This window comes from Oenanthe melanoleuca, chromosome 2 (assembly GCF_029582105.1).
Source record: "Oenanthe melanoleuca isolate GR-GAL-2019-014 chromosome 2, OMel1.0, whole genome shotgun sequence".
NCBI classification, from domain to species: domain Eukaryota; kingdom Metazoa; phylum Chordata; class Aves; order Passeriformes; family Muscicapidae; genus Oenanthe; species Oenanthe melanoleuca.
Window position 1 is genome coordinate 33,735,307 of NC_079335.1, and position 22,654 is coordinate 33,757,960.

The 22,654-nt window shown below is 36.5% G+C and overlaps 1 protein-coding gene across 1 annotated transcript in view; it reads right to left on the reverse strand.

Moving 5' to 3' along the window:
* Positions 1–22,654, reverse strand: part of PREX2 (phosphatidylinositol-3,4,5-trisphosphate dependent Rac exchange factor 2) — a 169,993-nt gene that overhangs the window by 51,571 nt on the left and 95,768 nt on the right. The window contains exons 24-32 of the mRNA XM_056484325.1: positions 20,725–20,947; positions 20,182–20,389; positions 15,229–15,408; positions 12,412–12,506; positions 10,395–10,477; positions 9,975–10,065; positions 8,628–8,756; positions 3,845–3,886; positions 1,063–1,280 (exon numbers count right to left, since the gene is read on the reverse strand). Coding sequence (XP_056340300.1) covers positions 1,063–1,280; positions 3,845–3,886; positions 8,628–8,756; positions 9,975–10,065; positions 10,395–10,477; positions 12,412–12,506; positions 15,229–15,408; positions 20,182–20,389; positions 20,725–20,947 — 1,269 coding nt within the window. The remainder of the gene's footprint in view (positions 1–1,062; positions 1,281–3,844; positions 3,887–8,627; positions 8,757–9,974; positions 10,066–10,394; positions 10,478–12,411; positions 12,507–15,228; positions 15,409–20,181; positions 20,390–20,724; positions 20,948–22,654) is intronic.

The following is a 22,654-nucleotide window of genomic DNA, read 5'->3' on the forward strand; positions in this document are numbered from 1 at the left end:
TCCAAGACCCAAGACGTGAGCCCACGTTCCCAGACAGTGCCTTCTTCACATGCTCCTCATGTGGATAAAGTCTCTGAGACCCTGATTTTTTATCTGCAGATTTGTAAGCTGCACACACCCATTCAAACCCAGGTACCAAAACTGCCTGTGAGGTAGCTGGTCACACTGCCTTAAGTCAGTGGTCTCCAACAACAGAGCAACTAATGACTGTGATTTAGAAATATCTTTATTTGTATTGGTTTCTTCTGCTTCTAAAGTTTCTTATGTCAACTTGTCAGCAATTTGCTGCCAAGACAGACAAGGAGAGGAAAGAACATCATTGATGGAATTTTATTTTCAGTGAGCAATTCCAGACGTAGAGAAGACTGTCATGGAGCAGGCTATGCAGACTGTTTCACAGCTCCTCTGGTTAGCAGGAATCAGTCTAGTGTGAGAAGCATCTTAAATAGCTAAAGAAGCACTTTGGATAACTGAGGATTAAGGGACTACAAAGCCATGTCCCATTTTTAATTGTTTCTTAAGCCATGGCTCTTTGCCAAGTCTTGTGAAGAAACAGCCTATTTCCAATTACTGTGACAGGCTACAAGGATTTTCCATATGACAGGAGCAAAACAGACCAGCATATTTAGTACTCCTTCAACTACTCTACACCCATAGTTTTTTAGGGGGAAAAGTGGTAAAATTACCTAAACCAGGTATTTTATTTGTCTTGTATTGTTGCTTATTGCAAAATGAAGTTCTACTTATCACCTAATATTACATTCAATCCCATGGAACAGTTACAACAGCAGTGGGGAGCCAAGGGTAAACTCATTATCTGCTAACCCAAAGCAGACAGAACACTGTCTTTGTGGAAAACTTATTTCCCATATCACAGCCAAGAGTTTCCCAAATCTGTAATTACCTGAATTGTACCTTTTCGAAAGAGCAGCTAACTAAGTACCAAGATAAGCACAAAGGACACAGAAAGTCAGATTGACATCTGAGACTATTTAACCATGTCCCTGGTTCAGGGGAGAGAAAGGGCTCTGACCAAGAAGCACGACACACGAGGAGCCTTACCAGGTTTGGAGAGAGCAGGGACTGGAAATGGAGGAGAAGACCTGCACTGGCTATCTGTTCCAGCCACCTCCTGCTGGCCTCCAGGGTCTCCATCTCATACTCTTTGTTGTTGTCAAACATCTGATTTAAGGCCACCATCAGCTGCTCTGAAAAGGCACAGACCGTGGCCACCAGGCTCTGGCAGAAGACCATGTCCCGCCTCAGCTGGATCTCACTATCTGTGAGGGGCAAAAGCCAAAAGAGGAAAAGCAAAAGTAAGCAGGAGATGAGTTAACAGCAAAAAACTAGGCTGGAATTATTTTCCTTTCTATAAAAAATATGTCATGTTAATGTCAAGCAAATTACAAGTTTACAGCCCAATTTTATCTCTAGTTAACAGTACTCCGTGACCTAATTTGCCATTTTCCTCATTAGAATATTATTTTATAATTCCAAAATTGCATATGAGTGCATTTAAAATCTGGAATTTAAAGTATTTCTTAGTAAACAATGGAGCTTTCTCTCACAGATTTTAATGTACACACTGTAAGTTCTATGTACTTTGGATGTCACAGAAAAATGGAGGCAAGTCAGATCTCTTTGCTGCAATGTGAGAACAAGCTGGACCCACAAACAATTGCTTTCCACCAGAAAGCAAGGACAGTGACAAGCTCTTAACATGACTGCATTATCTGGTCAACTCCACAGGGCAGATGAAGACTGAATGCTGGAAAGCACAGAATTGCTACCAGAACACAATCTATCCATGAATGTGAATCTATAAAATAAGTACAGAGCAGCATCACTTATCTAGTGTGATATTTATGGTGCCAAGAATGTCCAGAACAGGTCTGTAGGTAGATAGCTATAGAACATTAGCAGCTAATTTAAATTAGGGACTGGCTAACCTACTAATTTATTCTGAAGGGCACAGGTATTAGATTAGCTAAAGGTCAAAAGAATTAGAAAGGGAAACATAATCTCAATAAAGAACAAAACTGTGATGATAAATATTCAGCACTTCCTTCTTGTCCTCTTTTCTGAAGGTCTTCAAGTAATTTTATCATTATAAGCTGTTAGGCAAACATCAATCACAATGGTGCAGGTTGACTTAATCTTTCTCAGAGCAAGAGAAGCAGATCAGGTGATACAGAGATCTTTCTGAAGCCTAAAGTATTTGTCTGCTACTAGATTGCTCTGCCTCCAAAAGGCTTAGGTCATTTTCCTACTTTTCTATAGAGCTGACAAGAATTCTGATGATTGGATAAGTCAGCAGAAATTATTCGGCACTCACAGAATTACTACCAAATTTAAAAATGTGCTTTTTTGGATTCCAAGTATTTCTCAAAGTAACCTCATTCTGTCTATCTTCCTCTGAGATCTTCTTCAGTCTTTTCCTCAGCTATTGATAATAGTGAGCACTCCTTTGCTATCATTTCCATTCTATTTGACAGTTTCTCAGAACCTTGGGAATATTTTCCATAAATAGTCAAACCACACTGCTTATGCACTGTGACTCAATGTCTTTTTTTCTTTTTTTCCTTTCTTTATGGTTCAAATCAACCTCTCTGTCTCTCTCAAGTTGTGCAAACCCAGAACAGAGAGAATTTTCATCTTTATAAACTACAAACATCTCCAGCTCCAAAAATCCCTCTGGCTTCTCCATGGTCAAAAACTTTTCAATGTTACAGCAATGCCCAGGATGTGAGCCCAACACACATTGTTTCTTTAGTTTGCTGAATTTCATTTCTTTCTAACAGCAGCTGGCTTCCTCTGCATTTCCTGCCTCTGAAGCAGCCATCCTGTCTCTCAAACACATTTCTAAATGTCCCTTAATTCCACCTGAACATCAGAAGAACACTTTGGGGTCCCTTTGCAAAAATATTTTTGTACAAAATAAACTAGAGAGTTTACCAACCTACAAAACAACTTAAATAGGTAAAACTTCTTTTAAAAAATCAAGTCTAGGACATTTTCTCAACTCATTTCTGATTTCAGGATAAATGAGGAATTACTAAAATATTTTCTAATATTTTAAAGAAATCTGACAACAAAGAAAGATTATAATTCCTTTTATTAAATTATTCTTGTGTGTCATAACAAAGATACTTAATGCATTCATGTAGTGCTGTAAGATGATCAAAATAATGAGCTTTTACAGTTAAATTGGATTGCCCACTTGTAGGCACCTACAAACTGTAGGGAAACAAGTACCACGGATATTATTTTTTAAATACCAATTCAGTGGCATTAATTTTGCAGGCACACACCCCTATTTTGTGTATTTTAAGCAGTATACTGTTTGTTATGATAGTAGAATTAATACAGAGAATAACCGGAGTCCTTCCAGGAAGGAGGAACTTAAATATTCTCTAAAAAGAGACAAAAGGAAAGGAATGGGTTAAAATAGCAATATAAATCTGGAAACAGATGGGAATGAAAAGAAAAACAGCAAAGAAGAAAACGCCCAAGGAAGAAAGACACTGAGACAATGTGCAAAAACTGAGTGTTTAGAGCTTACTTTATCTGCCAAGATCTAGAGCAAATGACCAGATATGGTATTTTGCATTAAAAAAAAAAAAAAAATAAATAAATAAAGAATGTGCAGTTTGTTTAAAAATATCTGAAATCATGTTCTTCAGGAATTCTTTCTCTAAACAGGGGGATGAAGTTGCTGATTATCAAGTTTTACCATATCTCAGATTTCCCCTCATCATGTAAACACAGTATTTCTGTTCAAAAGCAAAAAACATCTCAAACCATCCACATTCACTTCCTCCCCTCCCAAAACAAGGAAAATTACCTGTATATTCTAGAAGTGCCAAGAGTATTCGTGCCTTCACCTCTTAAAAAAAAAAAGACAATATTTTGAGGTAATGGTTAAAAGTGTTTGCATCAACATAATATTGCATTTACAGTTTCTCATTTCATATCAGCTTAACTCCAAGTTCTTTCTAGGTACTGCTGATTCATACCTACAAAACAGTAATGAGTCTCCACCTAATTGTGCATATGGCTTGATAATAATAATTAATAATAATAATTAATAATCAAAAGCACCATCACTGAGAAAGACACATGAAAAGGCAGCTGCTATCCAGAGCACATGTGTAGGATCCAGCCAGAGCAAGTCCATACATGAAGAATTACAGTCCCAAAACTTTGAAAAGCAAGACCAGTTTTCATTTATTCCCACATTAGCCTAATTCTTTCTTATTCTCTTGTACTGTTTAGTTCATACTCAAAATTCTCAAATTATCCCCATTTTAATGTATACCAAAGCATTTAGGGAAAATACAACAGAATTTTCACTTCCAGTCTTCAGGATTTTATTTTGCTCCAAAAATGTCTTTTCACTTAACAATCTATGAAGTAAACAAGTACAAATTTTAAAAAATCTTAAATTTATACTGGCAAAAATGTGTGTTTATCTCTCTTCATACTCCCCCCACCTCCCCTTTTTATGTTTTCCTTGGAGGGGGCTGCTTTTCAAAGGCTGCAGGCAGGCTGAAGGAAGGGCACTTTATGTAGCAGAGCACAAATTTAAATGTGTTAACCAGTGCTGCAAGAAACAGGAAGGCTAAAATCTGCCATAACCTCAGAGAGTGCCAAACTTTCAGCACATCAGTTGTCCAACAGGTACAGTACAGGGCACAAGCAGGGTGAAATTGGCTATGTGGACAATAAGATAATGTTTCCCCCTACACTGTTGCTGCCACAGTATCTCAAATAAAAACATCCAAACTGAAAATTTCTCCAGAAAATTTCTAAGTCTTTGCCTTAGCCTTCCGTCTTTCATAAAAGAAAACACAATACCTTACAGAGATTAATAATCTGGTGTCTTAGAGTCTGAACATAACTTAGTAACTGAAAATACAGTGTAGGGAAATACAGCTTTTATCTGAATAATTTAGATACATTCAGCCTATTACTTGCAACTTGTTTTAGATAAGATTTGTTGGATCTCTGAATTCAAAAGAATTTGAGGCATCTATAAATAATGATTTCCTGCTTATGGGGAAATCACAGGACACTGCAACTCTCTTTTATCACTGCTATAAGTTTTCTGTGCTTCAAAATATACCCACAGGCAAAAGACTATTTTTAGATTATTTGACTACTTACCTGGGGTTAGAATAAACCTTGGATGTCAATCATTTGCTTTTCAACAAATACCTATGGAAGATCTCACTCCTTCTTGATATATGTAGTATGGAAAGGAATAACTCCCTAGAAGTTTCTCTTAGATTCTGATTTGTAATGCAAGATGCCTTCAGTTTCTTTTATTATTAAATATTCTTTTATGCTTTATTAAAAAACCCCACATTGTTCTGCTATTCTGATCTTTGCCAGGAAAAGACAGATTTTAGTTTTATTTTCTTTTTCACACCTGAAAATTTTTCAAAAAGACAGATTCTGCATGGATGGTTTATTAAATTGACATACCTTCTTTTATACCTTCAATAACTGAAAGGCTCCATCACACCTCACTCCTAGTTTAAAATAGATTTGAGCTTTCTCAATTGCATCATGTTTCCTGATTAAACTTAAAATTATGGTGCTAGAAAAACAACTGCACTTTCTCATGTAGTTGCCTGACTGGCTGTCTAGAAATCTGGCTTGCTCCAGAACATCTCTTCTTTTGATCAAAAATCTTACCATTTTTTTCTGCAACTACAGAACTGTTTCCTTCTCTTTATTTTGTTTAGATCCTTCTGTTGTTGAGTCCCTGTCTTTCCATCCATCTTGTTCATTTTCCTGGTTCCTACTCCAGTCTTTTCCTCCTGTGCTTTCCAATTCTTGTATTACATATCTCAGACAGATTCACAATCCTTTACCTACATTATCCTTCCTGTTTGGTGACTGTCCAATTCTTGCCCTCTCCACCAAAATCAAGTACTTCATCCTCAAAGATCTGCCTGTGCCAACAACTTACCATTAGCTTCACTGGATTAACAGTTTCTTAGGCCCAGTCAATCCAAGAAATAACTTCAATTCTTTTCTTTAGTTACTTACTTCCAGATAAATCCTCTTAGAACCTGCATATTACTTCAGAGAACTCTTAAATGCTAAAAACTATATTTGCCTTCTAGGTTGGCCTTTCACTGTAACCACTGAATTTTTTTTTCTTTCTCTAATTATATGATAAGGCAAATAAAATGAGACAAAGCAGTCTCAAGCTATATTTTAATTTTACTGTCAAGGAAGGTTTGGTTGTGTTTTTTCTGTTTTCTTTTTTTCTTCTTTTAATCTGTGTAAACCTACATGGATTTTTTAAATAGCTCTCCCAATTCTAACACTAATAAACAGAAAACTGATAGACCAGAGCAATCATCCTCAAGGCATTCTGAGTTTTCCCATTTCATCATATTTATTAAACAAAGTAAATTTAAAAAAAATCTTAGTATCTAGTACTTTAAAACATTTCATTTTTGTGAGGCTCCCATGTCTCCTGCTTTAATGCATTAATCAATCTTATAGATTCTGCAATGCAACAGAACAATTAATAAAAATTACAATATCCTGTGATACTTATATAAAAAGAAAAATGAGTCAGTTTTCAATAAGAAGATTAATTTATTGTATTCATCCTTACTTTAGCATTGAGCAATAATGGTTAAGTATGTTTACAAGAACTGGAGGTTTTAATTACATTTTTTTGCCCACAGTGAGTGAAGTTGTATCCATGGTCTCCTTTGACTACTTGCTCTTAGAAAAGAAAAATGTATCTGCTTTCCTCAATTACTGAAACATTGCCTTTTACTCAAAAACAAACAGGAAGATTCCTCTAAAACCCCAAGACATTGTTCAACTCCTTCTCAGAAGCCCAGCTAAACAGTCACATTAGGTGACACCTTTTGGGTTTTTTTCTACATCAGGTGAACAAGAGGAGAAACAGGGAGATGACTCTGTACCATGTGTTATGGTTTTCAGCCATAAATAGCTCAGGGCAGTACTGGTGGCTCTCCCAGGTACCCAGACCAGCTGTGAACACAATGTATGATGGCAAGACAGGAAGGAAGAAATGAAGAAACAAAGGGAAAATTTAGCTGTTAAAAACATTATTAAGCCTGCTTCTTGTTCATCTGATTTCAGTTAAATCCAGATGCTGGCTGTGTGTCTGTACTGAGCTGAGTATAGTAAAAAATAATTCTTACATTACAAAGAGGCAGCAAGTCATTTGGACTTTGATGAACTCTCCCACAAAATTCTGAACAATCTTAGCTCAGTATTGAGGGTATATGAAGAACATTAAAATGGGTTAGGTCTACTAATTCTATTCATGGGCAAACAAGTTCTGTGAAAATGATCTGGTAAGCTTAGCTTCTCAAAGGGAGTAAGGAAGGACTGTTCATGACATTTCCATTCCTCCTCAACTTTGAAAGAAACCCTGATTAACACTAGAAAATAATTTGGTTTAAGCTGAAGAAGGGATTCAAAAGTATTTATTAATTTTTCACTCAGTGACAGCCACCATTAAACTAAAAGGAATAGTCTTAGTATTGGAGAGTCAACCCACTGTGACTGACTTCAAGAAGGAGATATTTATGTGGTTGTTTTTATAATTTTCTAATCCAAGGTCTGAAAATATGATGTATCTCAAATCAGAAATGCCAAGTCAGAGAGGGAAGAGTTTATTTAGTTTGGCTGGTTAGCTTTTGAAAGTTTGTAATAACAAAACTTATCAGAAAGTTCTTTCCCATTGGTCTGATATTTAACAGTTTCTTTAAGGGACACTGTAGCAACCAGCCCACAAACAGAAGAAGCTAAGCACACACACAAAAAATAATTTAAAGCTAGTCCTAAGTTTTTGTTCCAACATAGAATCCTAGCACAAGCATTTATACAAAAATAAATCTTATTCTTTATTTCTATTTCTTTATCAAGCAGCACAGAAAATAAAGCAGGAACTACAAGCAAGGTATTCTGGAGGGAAAAGGTGAGTTACTTTCTTATGAAGACAGGGGAGAAAGCCTGAAATCTCAGTGCACACTGTCACTTGGTGGCAAAGAGGAGCAGAGTACTTGGTAGCTTCATTACAGTGGTGGAAGGGGGGCAGAGGAGGAGGAATGACAGAATTAGTTGAGATAGATTAAATGAGAACCATGGCTTTATAGCAGAAGGAGAGATAAGGACTCCATAAAAGCACAGAGAAGATCAAGGTACAGAACTAAAACTGCAGAGTCTTCATCTTTCCAGTTAAGACAGTGGGGAAAAATAGTTTAATTTCAGTAAAAGCCTCATTTTGTTGTATCAGTCCCATGCAGTTCTGTGACAAATCAGTCAAGCCCACTGGACTTCAGTAGCAACTGAGAAACCTACCACATCTAACATATGGTTCCTTTGTTTTCACTTGTCAGAAGACTATTTTCTCTTCAGGAGACTATTTTTTCTTCAGCATCTAAAGCCACCAGAGTAAGATGAACTCCACTAACTTTGTTATTAAGAGTACAACCCATCTCTAGACTACCCTGTGCTCCCCAAACCCTGCCTAGAAGCAGCAGGACACAGTTGCATCTCTCCCCTTCCCCTCCCTCTGTACCAGTAGTGAAGTGCTTATTTATGGCCATGCTGTTCTTACTAACCTTCAACAAATTTCCTGATATTCTGGGCGAGGCCCCTGACACTGCTGGGGAGGTTCCAAGGGTCCTGCTTGATGTGGAGCCGTAGCCTCTTTGGACAGCTCAGCTTTGGTTCCATTTCTTGCTGAAACTCTAAGCAAGGACAAAAATAGTATTTTTCTGCTTAAGCCTCCTGAGAAAGTCACAGTAAGACATTGTTTTCCCCTAAATGTTTTCACTGCTCAAGGAGTTGGCAACTTATTTAACTCTAGTCTAAGCTATGTTAACAAGTCTAACAGTCATCTAAGCTCTCTGCTTAAGTCTAAGGGGAGAGTGAGCAGCATCCCCAAATGTGATTCCTCCTGAAGCAGGTACACAACACAGAAGGTGCATGGTAAGTGGGACCCTGGAAATCTTGGAGACAAAATTGTTTCAATCAGAAAATTAAATTTAAACCAAAGTTACTCACCAGAAAAACAAAACAAAACAAACGAACAAACAAACAAACAAACACCCACCTAAAAATTTTTTTAAAAAAGCAAAAAAGAAATTATGTGCTCTTTCATTCAAATTAATTTAACAGGCAGTAATTCAGGCTTTGTAAAACCTGACAACTGGGGTAAAAAAACCGTCTGGCTACCTAAAACCAATATTCTTTGCTAAAAGACACGTGTAGGGTTAATATATCTTACTATTCATATTAATAAAACATTTAGTTTCCCATTGAACTTCTTTCTTTTTTTTTTTTAACTCAGTCTACTGAAAGAAGTCCTTTCTATTTTTCATCATTTATGACAACCACCAGATGCTTATTTATACCCTTAGACTTAAGCAACCATGCAAGTGGTAGGAGAGTGTCTGAATATACATACTGGGTATTTCTTTTTAAGCAATCAGTAATACTTATATAAGTATATATTTGGCATAAATATTGCTGTGACTATAAATCACAAATTACTTATAAATCAACTTCAAACATAATATAACTACAAAAATAACAAAAATCTGGATTTAGCAATAAAATAGATTGAGACTGGCTTCAGTAGTTGTGACAAAAATGTATTAAAAACACCTGCAATATAAAAAAAGTCTGCTTACTGCTTTAAAAACCTCAGCAATATGACATTTAGTTCAGAATCTACAGTTTAGTTGACTTTGAAATTTTTATCTACGTTATGCAATAAAATGTAAGGAGCCAATTTTCAGCTAAGAATTAAAATCTATTTAACATGAACTTCAACAATCAGTTATTGCAGAATATACCAAGATTGAACAAAATCAGATGTTTGACACCAACTCAAGGAGTGGGCAGCCATTCCCAGGCACCCTTCAAGCTGCCTTTTCCTTCTCACAGCTAAAATTAAATGTTACCTTGGAGACCTCGTCCTGGTGTAAAGTACTTTGTCTGCTCAAAGACTCTCATCACAGCTGGTCCTTTCAAAAGATTGGCAATGGAATCTACCTGTTGGGATCAAGGTTCTGTGAGAAAGATGTTTTTTACAGCAACAATTAGAAATTCCTTCTGTAAGAAATGTGGAGTTCTGACGAGCAACTTTGGATTCTTTCTTACCTAATGGCTCTAGTTAAAGTAACAAACTAGAGAGCATTAGACTAAATTTAAGGACCTGTTTAATTTGCAGTTCTGGACTATTTACAGAAAACAGGGAAAATGAGTAAATACATACCATCCCAGTAAACAGTGGAGAGCAAAATTAAAAAGAAGGGTTTTCTACAGACATCTTAGCTCAATCACAGACATCAGTGTCAAAGCCAAGAAAAATAATCTCATACTTGACCAAAAAGATGCTCCAAGCAGCTATGAAGCTTGTCCTGTTTATCATGGGAGATTCGAACACTTATGGGAAGCTCATCACCTGAAAAATATTTTAAAATGAGAAACTGTTTAGAAACTTCAGCATGTTTTCCAAAACCTTTGCAGCTTAGATAATCTGCTTTGTACACAGACTGATACTTACACTGCTAGGACTACAGTAACTGTTCTCCCTCACATATTTTGCATTTATTAGCTATTTGATAATGCAGAAATAGCTCTTAAAGATAGGACTATATTCAAAACCCAACTGGGTTATGGTTCTGGAAGACCCACTCTGGATGAGCCTACTTGATGAGGGGACTAGACAAGATCATCCCAAGAGGCACCTTGAAACCTCAACTGTTCTGTGACCAGAACACACAATTCTTCTCTTCTGCAGAACATGCTAAATTCTAGACTAAACGGCCAAGTAGTGGAAACCCAAACAGCAGACCACAAAGTCACTGAAATGTATTCATTGTAAAGTTTTATAAAGACTCTACAGATAATTCACAGTCTTAATGTTCTTACTGACTAAATGATTCTGAGATAATTTAGCAGAAATTCAGCACCCAAATCTTGATATGCAGCTTTTACTAGCTCGTACCACATCATTTCCTAGGAAAGTGCAAAGGAGAAAGACTCTTTCAGGTCACTGCCCTGCCACTTGCTCTTTCAGACACCAGGTGATACACCTTGAACTCTTTCAAAAAATGTTGAAAAACTGAGCTTAAAACTGGTTTTCCTCCTTGATGTTGGTGGCAGACAAGAAGTAGCCACTTGATAATTTATGAATCAGATTAATTCAAGGTTAATCTAGACTCATTTTTCTTACATCAGTGAAACACTTTAACAGAACTTCCTTGATTTTTTAGGTTCTTTAGATATCCTTACAACAATTCTACCTCTTCACAGGATTTTAATTGCAACAGAGCAGTGACCAAGAGCTCTGATCTGGAGTTAGCAAGATTAACTTTGGAACCAGCTGAAAATTAAGTCAGCAGAGAGCATGAGTTTCACTGAACAGCAGTATTTGTCATCTAAAGCACTGTATCTGTGCTTGGCTAGCAAAGACATGGTCTTTTAGGCACCTCAGCTGGTACTTCAGCTGGATACTGCACAAGAGTATATCAGCTCATTTTTACCTTAAATTGAAGATACAGACCCTGGGTCTCCTCTTTTATTAACAACGCATTATGTCCTTCATCCTTTACTCTGTATTAGCTTAAGGAAGTATGCATCATTTCTGGAAATGAAATTCTGCCTTATTCACATTACTCTGCATTATTCACAAGGTATCTCAGATACCTTGCATAATGTCTTAATACTTAGCTGCTCCAATTGAAAATATCTCTCCTGGCACAATGAGCAATAAAAGTTTGCCTTCTCTATGGCCAGGCCTCACTGGTGGGTCATATTCAACTAATATGCTCAGTTTTTTCTTTTCTAAATCATTCCCAAATGATAAACTCCCAGCTTAGAGCAAATATTTTTTTATTATTAGTCCCTGAGTATATGACCTCCTTCTCCATGCAGTTAAATTCCATCCCATTCCTATTAGCAGCTGCAATTACTTAAATCCAATTTGTCATGGCATAAACAAGAATGTGCTTCTATGTGGTCTCACATTCCTTCCTACAAACACACACAGCCATATCCTGCAGTCCAGGTGCTGACACTGGCTGGGAGAGCATTCCACACTCACCTAAAGTGCTCCTTATTCTGTGCAACACAATGCACTGTCAAGACTTGAAAAGCAGTGACTGCAGGAGCTCTAATACAGTCTATTCACACAGATAATGGAATGTTGGCTCTCTTTAACAGAAGGATTCCTAAGTGCAGCACTAGCTAGGCAGAAGCAAAATTGTGCAGTTCTATTACTAAGGAGGATGCAATTTTTAAAATAAAAACAATAAAACTGCCAGATAAATTAAAATAATAAAATTGAATAAAAGAAACAGAAGACAGATTCATAGATGACTTTTCCAAACATACCTGAATCCATTTCATCACTGTGAAAATAAGAACTGCACTGACTGCTACAAATGCTGGTGAAAGAGGCAATTGAGTTCCTATTGCTGTTGCAGTCACTTGAAAAACAAAACACAAAACAAAAATAAAATAAATAAAGCTATGTCCTTTTACAGAGACTCTGTAAAATAAGCTATGGAAATTCTCTCTTTTCCCATCCTCAAGTTAATGATGAGATGGTCTGTGTAGTTCTTTATACATAATAAATAATCCTTGTGCTTGGGATTTCATTTAATTTGCAGTCCTGGTAGGAATCCAGAAGACTGGATTCCCAAAATAGATGCTTCAATTATCTCCCTTCCCCTTACCTGTGAACAAGTACTTGCAGAATAGTAATACAGACTTTGAATGCAAAATAACCAACTTTTCTTACATGAGTGGCAGTTTTTGAATCTGTGGCCTCAAATGCTTTAGTTACTTCACATTTTCTCCTGGTCCATAGCTAATACAAACATTTAGTCTTTACAATTTGCATAACAAACTCTCACTGTGGGTTTACAAGAGATTTGATTCATTTCAGCAGCACCAAAACTCAAATTACAAACTACTTTCCTTGTCAGCCAAAACACTTCATGATCCCATCTCTTCCAGCTGTTCAGTTTTCTAGAAATGTATAGACATTTACATCTGTGCCTTCAGTCAAAACTTCATGCATACAAAATGTTACCCACATTGGTCTGACAGAGAGATTTTGGGATTTAAATTTGTAAATTTTTTTTCTGCTCTTTTCAGTCAAAAACAATTTGTTCTGTACAGAAAATACATAGAGATATAACTACTCCTGCAGCAAAACCAGAGTAAATCATAGACCTTTGTACTTAAAATCCTATGAAGACATATTTGAATTCAATGTCTTCAGAGTTATTTAGCCATTTGAAAATCATTTTGCTTCAATGTAGGAAATGCTTAAGTAATTATCCAGCAGAGGGAGTCTTAAAAACCCAAGTGAATGTAAGATAATGTAAAAGTGTACCTAAGGGATGTTTATATATAATGATATGGGTCTTATTTTATGATTTGGGTGTACCCATCCACCAAGATTCAAATATCCATTTGTAAAATAACACTGCAGTTATACACATACTCCCTATTTGTTTTCTTTATTTGTGTAGATACAGAAGTGGCTTTTCACTAATTTAGGCAGAGTGACTTCCATTTGCTGGCTAACATACATGTTTTGGACCTGTAGTCAACGAGGTAAGTGAATGAGTTAAACTTTTAAATGAAGCAATATGATGTAATTACAATCATAACCATTAAGCAGATGAAAAGACATCAGTAACAACATGTTCCTAATAGCGGGTGAACAGTCCCAAGGAGCATTAAAAATTTCTGGCTGGATATTAAGAAATGTTTTCTAACTAACTCTATTCACTTATTCAAGTCTCCAAAGGGGAGATGAAGGTTAATTAAAACTGGATTGTGCGAAGCATGAGAAAATAAAACACAGGAAAATGAGAAACAGATTAGATGTATTTGCTGTATCACTCTGCATGATTTTTGTGTTGTATTGTAAGGTTTAGGAGACCCTATGCAAAATGAGAGCATTATAATGGCTGAAATTAGCCAAACAGTTCCAATAACAACCACTGTGACATTAGGAAAGCTGGAGGTTTTAAGTATTGACCAATACAATTATTTAAGCAAAGAAAAAAAACGTTCTAACCTCACTCCAACACTTGTTCTTAATGCAAAAAAAAAAAAAAGATTATTCTATATATGGAACCTGAGGTCCTACACAGCCAGAATGGATATAAAGGACAGGAATCAGAATAAAGACAATGTTTTGAACAAAGAGCTCGTGTCCTGGGTCACACCTTCTTTCTCCACATACAAATCCTGTGCCAGCTGGGAAACCTCCTGAAAGGAGCAAGCACACATCACTGGAGCAGCTCATGAACAGTCAGTTTGACACATCATGAACATGCAGGAAACCCTAAATGCACTCCTGCTGGACCCAGAACTTTGCCTGTGTGTTCACCATGTTCAGAACAAGAAAATCTTAATCTGTGCAAATTATTTCTGCATTTATGTCTGTATGGCTCTCCTTCTACTCTGATGAAGAGTAGAAAGGCTCTACTACCAGGCTGTAGTAATCAAATATAGTTTAGAAAGAGATCTCAGCAACACAGGGCTCTGTAGAAGAATTATGAACCTACTGAGGTTCTAATTTCTGAGCATAATAATGAGCTATGATACTGAACAAATAATAAGCCCTCATTTTACTTGCAGCTAAAATTTAAATTTAGTTTTTATATAGTAGCTAACCAATTCTTTCTAAGCAAGAGAGTATAATCTATATAAGAACTATACTTGCTATAATTACTCCTTCCTTTTCAAAATTCTTTGTATTTTCATTCACAGTAAACATGATGCATTACAGGTGAGTTGATGCTACAGTATTTAGAGTGAAAGATGAGAAATATGAACAGCATATTTTTTTTAGATTAGGAAGAATGGTGGCTCTATCACCTTGTTTTCCATGGTAGATACTTGGTTTGCTGTTGGAGACATAAAACAAGTTATTTCTGGTTTTTAAAAGACAAGTAATCTAAAGTAAAGTTTTATATATCTGCTTGTGATATCCTATCCAGATTTGGGTGACCAAGATGTAATAATTAATCTGTACTCATAAGAGTTTATTTTACACATATTGAGGCTACTTACTCCTCCATTAGGGATGTCAGAATCATATTCCAACAGTCTCCATAACCACTTAGTACTTTACAAACTTCCATATTTGATTCAGTTGAAAAATAAAAATATTATAAATAAAGTTACCTGTAAGAATCCCTGTTACTGATGGTATCATGACCAGAATCTTCTTGTTCATCACCTGTTACACTGAAACAGACTTTCTTCCCATTCCTTTCACCCTTCTCATTATCACTGTCTGCTGGTATCAAAGGCTCAGGCGTTTTACGTTCTGATTTGGGTGAATATGTTATTGAAGAAAGAAGGCTGTGAAACACAGTAAAAAAGACAAATTCACTTTTTCATTTCAGTTTTTCAAAAGTGAGGTAGCAACAGGATAATGTTTCTCATCACCATCCTCCAACTATTATTCTGTAATATGTGAAGGGAATAGCTCAATTCAGTCAATTTCTATTTGAAACAAGGGAACATTCTGTTGTTAGAGAGGCTAACAGTGATACCCATTAACCTTACCAAATACTTAATCATGTATGAAAGCAATGATTCCAGCTGGAGAAGAAATACAGCACATTTTTGGACACTTGGGGTCAAACTGCATATTAACATAACTATTTTTAAATATGAATCCTGAACTTCTTAGCACAAATCAAGAAAACAAATGAAATTAACTGTATGTCTGTGAAAAGCATGTGTTTTCCCCATTACTATTGTACAAGACAATCCAGTGTGAATCACAAACTATTCTACCAGGGCATTTTAAAGATCTTTATTAACATCTCCCTGTACTTCCTGACATTCAAAGTGTCTAAGCCATTATCACTAGTAAAACTGATGATTAATATACAAGCGTCTGTGATGAGCACAAAAGCGACATCCAGCCAAGAAGAGAGAACAGTGCAGATTGCTACTTTTAGAACATGCAGAAATACTGGCAGTGAAAAATTCGTATTCTTGGATGATTAATTCATACTGAGATGCTCTAATTTACTTTCAAGATCAGAACAGCAATAATGGGCAATTGTCCTTTAATTCCTATTGCTCAAACACTCCATTAAAATCACATTTTCAAATTAATATTTGGATTTCAAAAGCAGCATTTTTCATGCAAAAACTACTTGCTAACTACCTGAAATCAGAGGAGACAGAACTAAGCTTTTTTTCCCCCTTGAATTACTTAGTAGCAGGGTTTTATTGAAAGAGCTGTCAGAATGGTCAACTGGCAAACTTTCTAGATTTTAGATCTTACATGACATTCTTGCTGCTGATGGGAATAGACAGATTATATCCTACATTTAGTTGAAGATACTGATCTGAACTGCAACAAGAATACAGAAAAATTATACTAAAGGTATAGTTTCACTAGAATTTAAACTCACTCCTCCACTAGACTGATATCTTTTGGGCTACATTATTCCTCAACATTTTTTATCAGTAGGAAATCACAATTCAGCTCTTTCCAGTCACTGGCAAGCACAATTCCATGAGTACAGGAAGAGAGACAGGGCCCATATTTTACATCAGTGTCAATCTTATGCTAGAGCATATATGTTTTTGAACTTGTCCTAAAATAAATGTGTTATGCAAGAAGAAACCCTAGGAAATCAGTTCTTCATACCTGTAAAACTTATTTTCTTAGTAAGAAATACAAAAGGGACTCAAAAAAAGATTAGAGAAATTCATGGCAGATCATTCTAACACTGCCCCTTCCAAAGAGATCATACAGTTCTGCCTGCTGAAAGATAAGGACAAAGATGAACCTATACTTTTGCTTGTTCTTGTGTTCCCACTCTCATTCACTTAAAAATAAAAGTTCATTCTAGTAGCTTCTTGAGTATTTTGTTGTTGCAAGAAAATAATCAAGAGTAAGAAACAAGCATAATGAACTGCAATTTCAGCTCCTGAAAATATCTTCCCCATAGCAATTATTTGTCAAGACAGACAGACTATTATATCCCCTTCTTTTATGTGACTGTTTAGTCACTGCTGCCAAGAGCTCAGTAAAAGACTGATTAAGGTAGCTGGATTTTTTTTCCTAGGGGGGCTATTCCATTTCTCTCAGCAGGCAGGCTCTTTTCTTCAGAAAAGTTTTTTGCTGAACTACCACAAACGAAAGATGGAACTTTGGATTACCAAGCTCAGGAGCAAGAAGTTACTGAGTTACTGATGTGCTCTTAAAAACTCTGTCCAGGGAGTTTAAAATAAAAACCTGAAAATATCCCCTCCCCAATAATCATGCTTAAATATACTTTTGTTTTTCTTCTTAAACACAACATGTGCACATTACATTTTCTCCAGAGATAGGCCTTCCCCAAACTAAATTACCTTAGACATCTAACTCTCAAAGGAGAAAGACATGTATGAATAGCAACTAACAGATGGAGAGTCTCTATGAAGATTATTCCCATGAAACAGAGCAATTTAAATCTTAAAAAAAACCATCTTCACCTTTGGAATTATTCCTATGTGCAACTCAAGTCAACAGAACCCTGGCAAACAAAACCTGCTATGGTTAGTCAAAGAATTTAAAATAGCCTGAACAAAAAACCTTCTGCAACTTCTGACCTTCTCTGCCTCTTCCTCACTCCTCAAAGGCTTGAAAAATGTTCAAAGCCTCTTGTATGCTCCCAAGACATCTTTCCAAAAAAGAGCTGGGATTGTGGGAGAGCACTGAGTGCATGAGAATCAAGAACAGCAGTGTCACCCCACAGAAAATATGAAAAAGAACTTATTTCTGTGCAACACCTAGGAGCAACATGGGGTACCTGCAGCACCACTAAAGGACTACTGGGATACCATTAAACTATTTGAATGTGAGCACAGTGGAGCCTTGAGAGCCTCTGGATGGGGATACATCTTCTGTGTGTATTTTTCTCTCTCTCTCTCTCTCTGTCAGTACTATTCACTTATCCAACCAAACCATCACAAACTCTTGGGTAGACAATGCTAGGAGTACAAAATCTTCTCTTAAATGTTCCCTTGCCATAATCCATAGGCTCTCACAGACCTGCTCTTCAGATGAAACACTCATTTTTCAATTCACTAACAGACAGCAGAGGTTGAGCAGACAGCACTGCCTCAAGATTTTGTGAGCAGAAACACAGACCAATACTGAGCAGAGACCTCTGGTAACATGAACGAGCAAATTTTTCAACAGTAAGTATAAAGGGTACCAAAGAATCATTCAGTAGTGCAATTTTTCTGTCACACCATACCAACATAAATAAAAAAATTTGAGTTACAATGTTCATATTATCAATCCTGAGAATATTAAAATACCAATGATTGTTTAGGATAATAAGCAATTCAGTAAAAAAGACTTTAATTTTATAGTTACGATACCACAACAAAAAAACCAAATTCTTCTGTCTCTATAAAAACCACAAAATTAGTATGTTCAAGCATTTCATCCCAGCTGTTTAAGTACAAAAATTCTAATTAAAGCACAGCCAATCCTAAATCTCAAGAGTTAATTAGTATCTGTATGTTCTAATACACCATGTATTTCTGAACTGCTCAGTCTTCCCTGTTCAGCACTTTTAAGTAGGTCTCTTGGCTATCCTGTTTCCTCTATAGAGCTGCTTCCCTCTACAGTAATTATTCACTGGCAGTCCACTCAATGTCCATGAGGAATAAAGGAATGAAAAGTCTCAGTCTTCCAATCAGCCAAAGGTAAAATTTGCTAAATACATCTGTGTACCTTACACAAGATCAGCTACAAGGTCAGTGTACAGAAAATTCAGGAATGAAAAAAGTGAGCCCTTGTGTTTACTGCCAAAACTGCATGACTCTTAAAAGGAATATATGTATAGGCATACATATATTCCTGTACACACATTTTTTCTGTGAGAGTGTGTATTTATATATACATTTATATAAAAGAAAGGCTCAGAATTTCCTGTGCTGTTGCATCACAAACTCAAGGAAGTGGAAAGGAAAGGTGTGGCATACTGGCAACTAGAACTTCCTGAAATATTGACTAAAATTCCATATATAATTTTCTGACTTCCATGAGGAAGAGAGACCACACAGGCTTTACAGACAGTTGTTTCTAAGTGCACCCAAGCACTGAAATTATCATGAATTTAATTAATTGACTTCATCTTCAGCCTGATAATTAGCAGAGCTATGTAAAGGCACAGGAAACAACATTTTCTTAAAAACACTGATTCAACTCTTGCTTTCATTCCCATTGCAGTATGCGACACATTACAATTACTTATTACTACATAACTATTACAATTACTATGAGAACAGTAAAAAAAAAAGAAATCCCACTCCTAAGTACACATGAAGGACAAATCACTCTACAGTCTTCAAGATAACAGGAGAAACAATGATACACCATGTCTAAACTGGAGGTCATGACAGATTGTCTTTTAAACTGAAAAAATTTTGCTGTTTATATTTTCAAAATTAATTTCTGACATTCGCATTACATATGGGATCTTTCAAAATGTAAATACTTCTTACCCTTCTTCATCCTTATCCCAAGACATTAAATAGCTCAGGAGTCAACCCACTTACTTTGCAAATGAAAAAGCAAGTTATAAATCCTTGTCCTGAAGTCTCCCACATTCAAGCCAAATGTCCTAATCACTCAAGGGTGGCTCTCCCTAAATACACAGCTCTTCCTTAAGGTCAATTTGGTTTTGAATAATCTCCAACAAATTAATGGTCTCCATATAGGAGAGTAAAGCCTTACTCAAAAATTAATCTGTGGGACTATTCAGCAATACCTGAAGAGCTCAATAGAGCTGTTTTTATATCTCTACCCTTTTTTTCCATTCTCAGTGAAATCATAGCTGACATTGTGTGCATCACATTTTCCTCACTTCAAATTAATTAACTTTGCCACATTCTAAAGAAAATCTACAAACTGGAAAAAACCTGCAAAATTTGGGGGAGAAAGTCAGGCATGCTTCAAAAAAGATCAAAACACAGCATTACCTGCACTTACATTCTTTATTTAGATTCTATCTGAAGTCAGGATTGATTCCTACACTATATAAAAGCATTTCCCAGATTTATTATCTTCAATGGAAAAATTAAAGGCAAGTCCAGATGGTAGCATTTACTTACTCATCTATTTGACAGACACATGTTTCCACCTCTTTCAGTGCAGCTTGTAATTTGAACAGCAATTTTTGATAGACATCTTGTGTTTCCAAGTCTTCTTCTTTTAAGAGGTACCTCAGGCCATGGCCCTCTTGCTGGCCAAGGGACTGTCCTGAAGGGGCAGCCATAGTAGTAATGGTGTGTTGGACATAAATCATGGGATTCAGTTTACCTGGGGATAAACCAAAGGGATTTCACCATTATCTTTTTTTCAACATGTATTTTTAAATTAGTAAAATACCTAACAGACACTGAAGTATTTTTCTGTTTAAAAAAATCACGTACTTATTTAATTTTGCATTTTATTTGTACTTCAAAGTCAAGCTATTTAGGAAAAAGTTATTGTGAAATTATGTCTACCCATTATTACACTTTAAAATAAAACTAAGACTCAAAAGCAGAGTGATTTCAAAAAGGCTTGTCCAAATATTAAACCTAAACCGATTTCCTTTTAAGACTCTGTATCAGAAGCTCTGGAAGTAGCTCTTTCAAGCTCAATTGACTTACCTTGATCAGTGTTTTTATTTTCCTTTTCATGGGAAGAATGTTTTCTGCTGTCTAACTGTACACCAAAGGCACTACCAAGGGAAGTTGAGGTCTTTGGGTAAGACACTTCCATCACATTGATATGGCAATTGGTTGGGCAGAAATCACTGCTGTGAAGTGGTGAAATCTTTGACTTAGCTTGTTTGAAGGTAGGCCAAGCTCTGTTTTTTAATACTCTTGAAAACTAGAAGTAAGAAAGAAAACCAAACTTTGATTATCAGCTCTTCTTGTGTCCACACTTAGCTAACAATACCTGTGTACCTAACTAGAAAATAAAAGGTTAAAATATCTCAGTCATCCTTGACTTAAGGTGCCTTGACTTTGTAATTCCCTTCTTTCTCTAAAAGGTAAAGAAGAATATTTTTCATGTTACATTTTTAAGGAGTTGTTTTTTGAAGCAAATGATATTTTAAGAAGCAAATAGCTTTGTAACAGAGAGATAAAATTTATTTCCCATGGAACATAATAAAAAAATTAAGTGTCTTTCTGGGGAGCAAGTCTGGAACTGCTGTACTGCTCATGACATTTATAAACACCTGCTGATGTTTTCAATCCAGTATTTTTCAAAAATTCATGAAATTTTTGTCTGAAGCTACAATGAAGACAAAATCATAAAAGTAAGAATACTGGATTTCCTGTTCAGGAAGGAGGAAGTCCTTTTTACTTATATCTTATCCTCCTGCATTAGGAGAGGCATTGCCAGGGGCTGGAGGGAGGTGACCCTGTTGTCCTCCTCAGCACCAGTGAGGCTCCCCTCGAGTCCTGGTCCAAGTCTGGGCTCCCCAGAAATAGCCTGGGCATGCTGGAGAGAGCCCAGTGAAGGTGAGCCCACTGAGAGGACTCAGGGACTGGAGCATTCTCCTGGGAGGAAAGGCTGAGAGCCTGGAGAAGAGAAAGCTCAGGGGGAAACACATCAAGGTCTATGAATACCTGAAGGAATGGTGCAAAGAGGACAAAGCCTCTTTCCAGTGGTGTCCAGTGCCAGGACCAGAGGCAATGGGCCCAAACTTAAACACAGGAGTTTCCTCTGAATATCAGGAAATAATTTTGCACTGTGAGGGTGATCAAGCACTGGTACAAGTTGCTCAGAGAGGTTCAGGGAAGGGAGGTCAGATCTCCCTTCTCAAAGATGGTCCAACCATCTCCAAGTGTCCCTGCTTAAGCAGGGTTGGCTGGACAAGACCTGCAGAGGTTCATTCCAACCTCAACCATCCTTCTCTTATGAGTGACATGAGGAAGCTGATGAGCACTAGGACATAAAAACTGCAAACACTGCATTTTACAGATTTTCCTAGCCCAGCACCTCTTCTTCCTCCTATATATCAGCTCAGCAATGAGGAATGAGTTTTTATGGTCTATTTCTAATACAGTGCTTGGCCACATCTCCTTGACTCCAACATCTTACATTCTGTGCAGAGCCTTCAATAGGCTTAGAGTTATTTAAGATGAGAAGATGTCAACCCAAAATGGTGAAGACTGGACTGGACACTCAGCAGCTACAGCTACTTCAGAATCAAATCATGCAATCAAGCTCTTCAATTGGAAAGAGATTTGTCAGTCACAAGCAGGATTTTTGTCAATGTGTGTCATCTCCAATGGAGTTTGTTGTTAGGGAAGAGTTATTTTCTGAGAAGATGTAATCAGTGTTTTAATCACAATATCTCTCCAGTCAAAATATTACACAGACCTACTTCAGCTATGAACCACAGCTTATGTCATGCATAAGAATATTTTCAAAGTTAACTTGCACAGCTTCTTCACTAATAAATGTCAGTAAAAATTCAAATCAGTCAACTTGCTACTAACACTTCAGTTGAATTAAGACACATCCCTTCTGCAAAGTAAGATGTTTCTGTACTGGGATTTAAATTTCTGTTTATTTTGGTGTCAT